We start from the raw sequence: 9804 nt of genomic DNA, 5'->3' as shown, positions 1-9804 counted from the left end.
CAGGCTATTTTCGTGTAACAAACTTCTTTCAGCAAAATAGTAGCCCTCGGATGCGTTGAAAATAGAATTACCCACATTTAATTTATAATTTCGAAAGGGAAGATTCTGACCGAGCTCGACGAAGTGAGTCTGACGCGTGACGTCACGACTCCGTCAAGTAAAAGCATAATTGCGTTACTAAAAGAAACGAAACGTTCCATTAAACATACCACAGACCTGTTTTAGTTTACAATATCTACCTTTCACTTGATCTTGCCATAAAAAAATTATTTCCATTACTGTATATGCCATGTTAATATTTTATGTTGTTTATGGTGACAATACTTTGTTTGTTCTTTCAGAAATTCAGGACACATCTACTGATAAATTTGATTACTACAGTGCACTTTGATAAAACCCTGTTGTACTGTAACAGAGCCGTTCTTAACAGCGAAACAATCCGAATAAAGTTAACATCATTCATACAGTTGTGTTATTATACAGTTCAAGTAAAATATACTCTGTGAGAACCACTACCTTACTAAACAGTTATATAACCTAGCACTTGACCAAACTGTGCCAGAGCTGCCAACGTTGCAGACTTGGCACCCATAAGTATGTATATAAGTATAAGTATATATATAAGTAAGCGAAAGACCAGCTTTTTTCAGAAGCTCTTGTTTAAAATTTGATTTGCAATGAGGACCAAACGTACACGACTACTCGGTTTTCGTTGTGATAAAATCCTGACAGGATGTTAATCAGATAGCACTCGTGTTACGGCAAAATCAAAGAAGCACAAATTGATTAGCATGATCAGCGACAAACTAAGTCTTTCTTTTGTTTTGGAAGATTCAGATTTGAGCAATACGTTAGGTCGTTCAGGAAAGCCTAGCCAACTGCGACCTACATGTACGTCACATTTCAAAAGCGGAGCTTAGCAGGGCAAATTCCAAGAATGTAAAGTATGATATGAAAGACACCTAACTACACAAGACGTAAAGAGAGTAGTTACTGTAGTGGGTATTATTTGTAACATAATATAACCCCGTGGATCCTTCTTTCAGCTGCTGGAAGCCCTTTCCAAAAGAAGGCGTATCCTTCTCCAGTCTCGGTGAGTGAGCCTTCATCGGCAAGGCGGGTTTCAGACAGAGCTGCTATGTCGATATCGTATCTATTGAGTTCAGATGCAATCAGGGCAGTTCGTCTTTCGGGACGTTCAGATTCAGCATTGTCTAAGAGCGTGCGAATGTTCCAACTAGCTAAAGTCAAGTCAATAGTATTTGCATGTGGACGGCTACAGATAGGAATGCCACGACGGGTGTAGCCCCCCGCCCATGGTTTGAGTGGAACGAACAATGTTTGGGCCACCTTTTCTAGGCCCCTCCTCTTCCTGAGGTAGGCAGTGTGGCACCTAAATAGGCCTGCCTAGTCGCTTCGGGTGCTGCCTCTGGAGGCTGTCGTTCCGTCCCAGCCAACCAGCGACCATCTCCACCGGAGCCGCCGCACGTGCGGAGTAAGAACTAGGAGCTTCTGGTGGCATCCTCACCTGCTCCCGGCGCTCCGTCTCCGTCGCCGTGGGACTTGTGGTACTTGAATAGGAGAATATGGAAAACTGCAAAGCAGGGAGAGGGAGGAGGGAAAGCTGTGCAAAGAGGTTTATAGTGGAAAGGGGGCGCACGGTTCCCCAGTCCACTACCTTGGCCTCCAAGCAAGGGCTCCAGTGGCATGGGATAGACCACGACGACTGGCTCGCTAGGGGGTTGCAGCGTGTGTTGTTAGCCAGCAACAGCTCACCGAGGATCCGTCCCACCATGGTTGAACCTGCCAGGGGCGGGGGGAGTGCTACAGGGAGACCTGCTAGTGCTCCGCCCGGCCCCCGATGGTATCGCAACCCAGGGTCATTGCTGTGGCCGTTGCCCGGGGACTACCAACTAGGAGGTCAACACTCCGTCTTAATCCCCCACAAAGTACCTGCGTGCAGCACCGGAAGACCCACGAGGGATAAGTGAGAGAGTGATGACCTGGCGTGTACCACTGCGGGATAACAGATACTTAACTGTCATTAGTGTTTATGCACCCACGCTGGTAGCCAGTCAAGATGACAAGGATCAGTTCTACGCATCCCTGAGTGCAGCGATCCGAGCAGTACCACATACGGACAAGTTAACCATCATGGGTGATTTCAACGCGAGAGTTGGCACCAGACACTATCTTTGGAAGGGAGTTCTTGGCTCTCACGGTGTGGGAAACTGTAACGATAACGGACTTCGCCTCCTCACCCTCTGTGCCGAACACTCCCTGGTGATCACCAACACATTATTCCAGCTTCGAGATATGCACAAAACTACTTGGATGCACCCCCGGTCTAAAAGGTGGCACCTCCTGGATTATGTACTAGTCCGGCAGTGCGATCGTCAAGATGTCAAGATCACGCGCGTAATGCGTGGAGCTGATGGCTGCACTGATCACAGAATGGTGAGAACAAAACTCAACTTGCGCATCCGGCCCCCTGCGCGCAAGAGTGCACGGCCAGGGAAGATCAACTTAACTGCTCTCAACGACCCCATGAAGTACCAAAAGCTACAGGATGAACTTGCACACAGCATCCCTGTTGAGCTCGACGAAACGACCGCCGACACAGAATACCTCACCACAGCCTGGGAGAACACGGCCAACATTCTGAACACCACTGCTCAGCACATACTGGGCACTAGCACCAAGCGCAACCGAGACTGGTTCGATGATCAGAGGGATGACATACGGGAACTCCTCGAAGAGCAGCACAAGGCACACGCCACTGTCTTGAGGAACCCAACTCCCGCTAACCGCTCCAGGCTCAGGGAACTGCGCTCCCATGCTCAGCGTGAACTCAGAAGAATGAAAAACAACTGGTGGACCAACCTCGCCAGGGAGATACAGGGTTATGCAGATACTGGCAATCAACAACAATTCTACAGCGCCCTTAAAGCCGCCTACGGCCCCGGCCGAGGATCTCACTTCCCAGTGCGGAGTGCAGACGGATCACTCATAACTGGGAAAACTGCCATCCTGGCCCGTTGGGCCGAGCATTATAAACAGCTACTCAACAGACACACGGTGGTGGATGACAGCATCCTTGATGACATCCCTGAACTCCAGATCATGCAAGAGCTGGATGATCTGCCGACACTCGCCGAGGTGAAGTCCGCCATTGGTTCCCTGAAGAGCAACAAGGCGGCGGGACCTGACGGTGTGCCAGGCGAGATTTTGCGCTGTGGGGGTGAGGCAGTAGCCAAGCACCTCCACAGTTTTGTCACAGCCTCTTGGAACTCAGGCTGCGTTCCACAGCAGTGGAAAGACGCTGACCTGGTAAGCATATACAAGAGAAAGGGCGACAAGGCCGACTGCAGCAACAGTCGCGGCATCTCCCTGCTGTCATGCGCAGGTAAAGTGCTCACAAGGATCTTGCTTTTGCGGCTAATCAAGTCTGTGGCAGAGGACATCCTACCAGAGAGTCAGTGCGGATTCCGCAAAGACCGCAGCACCATAGACATGGTTTTTGTAGCGAGGCAAGTGCAGGAAAAGTGCAAAGAGCAACATAAGGAACTGTACATGGTCTTTATAGACCTAACTAAGGCCTTCGACTCCGTGAACAGACCATTACTCTGGGAAGTGCTCAGGAGATTTGGCTGCCCCAGCAGGTTCCTGGCCGTACTGAGGGCACTCCATGACGGTGCGATGGTGAGGGTCCTTGGCGCTGGGGAAAAGTCCGACCCGTTCTCAGTCTGCACTGGTGTGAGGCAAGGGTGCGTTATCGCACCTGTCATATTCAACCTGTTCCTAGCGGCAGTCATGCTCACTGCCAAGAAACACATCAGGCCCGAGGACTGTGTTCAACTGACCTACCGTCTTGATGGCAGCCTGTTCAATCTTCGTAGACTCAAAGCCAAGACCCGTGTTGAACAAGAGTCCATCCTAGAGCTGCAGTATGCTGATGATGCTGCTATCACCAGCTGTTCTGCTACAGGGTTGCAGAGGAACTTGGACTCCCTTGACACTGCTTATACCCGTGCTGGACTCGGCATCAACAAGGGGAAAACAGAGGTTATGCACCAAGGCCTAGCCAACACCCCAGATCCAGACATACGGATCAAGGGCACACAGCTGAAAAACGTCCAGACTTTCACTTACCTTGGATCCGTACTAAACACGGCATCTGACGTCACGGACGATGTACAGATCTAGAGACGAATCGGACTTGCCTCTACCGCTTTTGGACGTCTCGCCAACAGAGTCTTCCTGAACAAAGACCTTACAATACAGACAAAAGTCGCCGTTTACAAGGCTGTCTGTCTCTCCATCCTGCTTTACGCAAGTGAGACGTGGACACTGTACCGTCATCACATCCGGGCACTTGAACAGTTCCACATCCGTTGCCTCCAAAGAATCTTGGATCTACGGTGGTGGCATAAGGTACCCCACTCAGAGATACGCCGTATCCCATGGAAACCATCTTGGTACAGCGCCAACTGAGATGGGTCGGCCATGTCATCCGACTACCTGCAAACCGGCTCCCCCGCCAAGTCCTCTATGGAGAGCTAACTCACGGCAGACGCTCGGTGGGGGGTCAGCGGAAAAGATATAAGGACTATCTTAAAAACAGTATGAAGACATGTGAAATCCCACCCCACAGTCTGGAGAACCGTGCCGAAGACAGAAGTGGGTGGAAGCGGACCTGCCTGGATGGAAGCCGGCTGTTCACAGAAAAGTACAACAGCCAGGCGGAAGCCCGGAGAGTGAAACGCCACCTGCGACAGGGGAGAGGAGGGACGACATCGTCGGTGCCCGACTGTCGGCCATAAGCAAGTAAGCAATATAACATATACAGAAATAGGCCGGGGACTACTGTCCAGAAATCGAACAAGAAATAGGCCCCGAGACCCATCGAATATGTCACAGGGACCCGCCCAGAAATGGTTCCATGAGCAGCCTTAGGAAATAGGTCCAGGAATCGACCAGGAATGGTGACAGGGTGTCGCCCATTTAATTTCAAAACCAACGAGGAACCGCCAAGGGAAACGCTATGTAGAGTGATAGAAAAATAAGATACAATCACGCTACCACAAGCCGAACCGATTCAAAACATGATTCACCGGCTCTTTCTCCACTTAGAGATTCAACTTACCATAGCTAGTTCTAAAACTTATTGTTTCGTCATCACGTACGGTATGATGTGTATAGCTTAGGCTTTTTGAAATATCTTTTATATATTCTTAATAAATTCTCAAGTCTCCACCCCTGATCGAGCACATGATATTATGAAAAACCTACCTGCTACCATCACGTATATATACATCATGGCATGTGACAATCCCTGCATGACAGATATAGGAAAATGTATTAAAGACAGTTTAGACATTAGAAATTCCTCCAATGATTGTAAAAGCCACCAATGACTGTAAGAAACTTATCCCATACTACAACCTCTGTATTAGTTACATATGTAGATGTAGATGCTATACTTTGTACCCCGTACAATTGTTGTGCAATAAAGCTATCTATCTATAATCTACACTGTCTACATATGTAAAACTATTGTTAGACATGTTACGTACACAAAATGCTGAATAATGGTCCTGGGATTTTGTTGACTGTATAATATATACATTCTCAACGTTTGGTGACTGTTTGTGAAACATTTGTTTACGTACTGTTTTTACACTGACAATGGTGAAACTAGAAGTAGTCTTGCATTTTGTCGAAATTTGTTCTGTAACTTTTACATATTTTATAACTCTGTCATTTTCTACTAGAGATGAATACTAAAAATAAAATCAATTAAAATCAATTAAAGCACCGATTCTTGTCATATTTGTTCCAAATGTAAAAGAACTATATTTAATTCGTTGATCAACATTAACAACCGATCAGACAGCTAAATAGTAACGTGCATGTCAAACTAATGAATTATCAGAATAAAGCACAAATAGCTTTGAGGAAAGTCAACGATTACAACAACGTACTAAATAGGACAACTTTTAAATCCCCAGTGCATTATTCCCTTCAACCAGTACTTTCTTTACGTCTCAAGTCACTAACACAGTATATGATGAGTTAAAGAAGAAAAATAATTGAGATACATTTTTTTTTCGTTGTTCTGATTATGAAAGAATAGAGATTAGTCATATTAACGTTTTAGCACAGGACACGGCTCGTCCGTTTGAAATCGATATTTTCGATGCCATTCTTCATTCGGGGTCCGGTTTACATAAAAACACCTGGTTAACTCGCGAGCCGGATACGGTAATCTTCCAGTGACGCCACCGTACAGGTATGCCATATCAGAGCGTTTCACAACTGTTGGGGAGGGGTGGGGGTGGTGAGGTTTGGGGGATTGGGGTTGACAAAAAGCAACAAAAAGTAAACAGGCAATAGAGAATATTCTATCCATTCCCCACTTAGTGCAAACACGGACTGTTCAGAATGTGAATTTTGAAAATAGACTTTTGCAGATCCACCCGTCTAAACTTTAATTTAAAAAATCACCCACCCCCCTCCCCGCATGAATGCTATATAATTCCAGATGACACATTCTTTGTCTAAAAATGGACCCGAATCTCAATAGCCAACACTAGTTTTAGAGTGGAATATTGTTTATAACTGTTTATTGTCACTTGTATATCTCCTATGTTAATACCATGCACTTATAATTAGCCCTCGGGCACGAACTTGCAAATCAACGGCTTTACTCATAATTCTGAAGTAGCGCATGCCCAAAGTGTGATTGCTGTGTCTTGTGTACATATGCCCTAGACGTCGACATTATCGACAGATTTATAAGGTCATTTAATTAAAATTCCACGGCGCATGGATGACCAAATGTACATTTTTGGTCTAAAATAGCCAAAAACCTCCAAATGGTTAATACTTCAGTAGCATCAAATTGATCATGGTGAAGTAATGCATCTCAAAAATGTTAATGTGGTCCTGTGGGCATATGTCAAAGGCATCCTCATACCTACCTAGGCGACCTCATACCTCCATAAAAAACACCTTTTATGCAAATAACTTACACATTTAAATAATATAAATGACGATCTAATCATTTCCATGTCTCACTGAGACCTAGCTACCTGCATACCAAATATCAATAAAATTCATGAATGCGCTTAACATCTGCGCAATTACGCAAAAATTAGTTCAATGGCCGATATCTTTGCTTCTAGGAATTTATATACTTATGTTTTCTGTAACAGACCCGGTAGGCATGTGGCCCTTGAACGCACAGTATGGTACATCAGACGTGACCGGAAACGGAAATGACGGGATAGCAACAGGAACCCAGCTAGCCCCGGGTCCGTTCGGCAACGCCGATGGCTCCTTCCTGTTCTCGGGAACCACGAGTTCATACATGGATATTCCCAACAATGGCCGGTTGGATGTACGCTACGCGTACACCATTCTGGCCCACATATACCCTACCGGTTCGGATGGACCACTCTTCAACTACGTCGGGAACAACAACGGATAGGCGATGCACTTTTGGCAGACAGGTCCAGAACAAATGTTTCTGAGGTAGGTTTGGAGACCAGACAACCTGTTTGTTTGTTTGTTTGTTTGTTTACTTGTATTGCATACCCTATAAAACCGCTTAATGGCTTAACTACACACTCAGGTTTGTACTGAAGAAGAAAAGCTGTATATTCGGACAGACTTATTTGATCCTCTCACACCGAAGATGAAGATGAAGGTGGTTTTGCATCCCCTACGCAGTTTTTTGCGCTCAAATTTGAAATATTCTAGAATTAAGAAATATCAGATTTACTACTACTTTTTGTCACTTTTTGACACTTTTGTGTCATTATTTCACGTTTGCAACGTAAAGGATTAGCCTACAAACATTCCGCTCTAGGCACCCTGTAACCTTGTGTCCCCCCAAGTTAGACCCTCCAGGTCTTGCTTGCCACCGGTAGGTCCCCCGGGGTGGGGTAATCAGTTAGCACATGCATGGCAGACTGCAGATAAAGAACACAATGGAGATCTTCTTTGGAAACACCTATATCTAATCATTCTAAAATAGCATATAATCATGAACTTATTAGTCTATTTTGTAGGATATCAACAAGCTAAAAAAGTCAAAACTGCAAGAAACCTTGTACAGAAAGCTAGTCTACTGTACTCAGAGGAACTGTCAACTGGCCCCCCACTGGGAAGCCAGGCTGATAAGCAGGAAACAACAACACACAGAGGCAGTAACCAGCCTGTGCCCATCTGTTTCTTGGAAGATCACAATTTTTATACATCATAATGTGGTGCATTGATGTCGCAGCATCTCTCCATGAATATTGGTATGCAATGCTATAGGGTTGATTGAGCTAACAATGTAAAGAAAAAGTAGGAAAAGCTACTTTTTGTTTTGTTCAAATATCCCGTAGTATGCCTTTAATGTGGTACTACAGTAGAACTTCCTGTACAGCATATTTTGTCCTTGACATTGCTATACAGAGGCTATGCTTTTCGTATATGCTTATGTGCCTTCGTAGTAATTCGAATATATACAGCAATGTGACAGGAAGTGAGAGGGAAGATTGCAGACTAAAGGTTAGACTAGATACGCATAACGCAGATATCAAAGGTGGTAAAAATACTCATTTATAAGAAGTCTGCGACAAATCATGGAGTCAGTGGTAGGGCATTATCCACCGGATGATATTGTTCTTGTTTGTCTGAATTTTTGCAGTAACATACTTGCCATATGTTTGTCAGGCACATTCACTCAGAAATTTACAGGAACTAATGTTTAGGCAATGTTTAATAATATTTTTTCGCATAATTGATGAACTACAATCAAACACCATACGAAATACTCTGATATTTTACGAAGGGGAAAGATCTTTGTAAACTTTTGTTTTAGGATCTTATGGTTAACAATTGACAGGTAAACAAATTATTTGCTGCAGGCCCGTGAGAAGGGATGGAAATTTTGAGGCGACCCCGGCGGTTCGTGGTATTCTGAAACAGAATGCCTGGAACTACGTGGGTGGGACCTACGACAGTAGCACAGGCATGGCATCTCTCTGGAACAACGGGGAACTAGTCGGTCAGAGGCAGCTTGCGGACCCCCAACAGGTCGCAACTCAGTACCCCATCCGGGTGGCTAGGAGGAACGGAGACGGTCGGATCTACTCGGGTCGGATCGCCTGTCTGCAGCTGTACGACTACGCCATGACTGAAGAACAGATCATTGCCGCGAGGGAGAAATGTAAAAGTGAGTGGCATATCCACACACATGGGACATTTGTTCCATATAAGATGATAGAGCAATTTTAGAAATGAAGAGGTTGGATACCTAATAACTACACGTGATGTTTGTAGTTTCTTTTCATTTTACGTAAATGCAATTTGTGTTCATATAATTAGGTATTCAGGTTTAACTATGCAACACAGATAACACATGTACAAATATGCCATTTTGCTTCGATAATGCCAATTAAGATCTAATTTGCTGCTTGGTGTCTGTTGATGCAAATGTTAGCGTCATTAGATAATAGTTAATTGGTCCTTAGACATAAAAAAAGGTATGAAAATTACTTTCCTGTACTTCTTCTGATGGAGATTGTGTTGTGATATACTACTTCAATTTCATAAGGCCTATATCTTAAGGGAATCTGAAAAGCCAAAACATATCGTTGATACCCCCCTCACATTAGGCGCGATTCGATCGGACGACGAGTCTGCAAGATCTGGCTTACGAGGAGGCATGGCCCTTGCGGGAAGGGGGAACTCTGCGCCATTTCTTTGTCGGCATAAAGGTCATGCCTCCTCGAAAATTAGAGCTCGCAG

At 45.1% G+C, this 9804-nt stretch overlaps 1 protein-coding gene across 1 annotated transcript in view; it reads left to right on the top strand.

The window, feature by feature from the left end:
- The first annotated feature begins 8824 nt into the window (after window positions 1–8824).
- Window positions 8825–9804, top strand: part of LOC118421155 — a 9714-nt gene continuing 8734 nt past the window's right edge. Inside the window, exon 1 of the mRNA XM_035828317.1 lies at window positions 8825–9229. Within this exon, the coding sequence (XP_035684210.1) occupies window positions 9028–9229 (202 nt within the window). The 5' untranslated portion in view covers window positions 8825–9027. The remainder of the gene's footprint in view (window positions 9230–9804) is intronic.

This window comes from Branchiostoma floridae, chromosome 8 (genome assembly GCF_000003815.2).
Source record: "Branchiostoma floridae strain S238N-H82 chromosome 8, Bfl_VNyyK, whole genome shotgun sequence".
Taxonomy (NCBI): domain Eukaryota; kingdom Metazoa; phylum Chordata; class Leptocardii; order Amphioxiformes; family Branchiostomatidae; genus Branchiostoma; species Branchiostoma floridae.
This window is presented reverse-complemented; position numbering and strand designations above follow the sequence as displayed.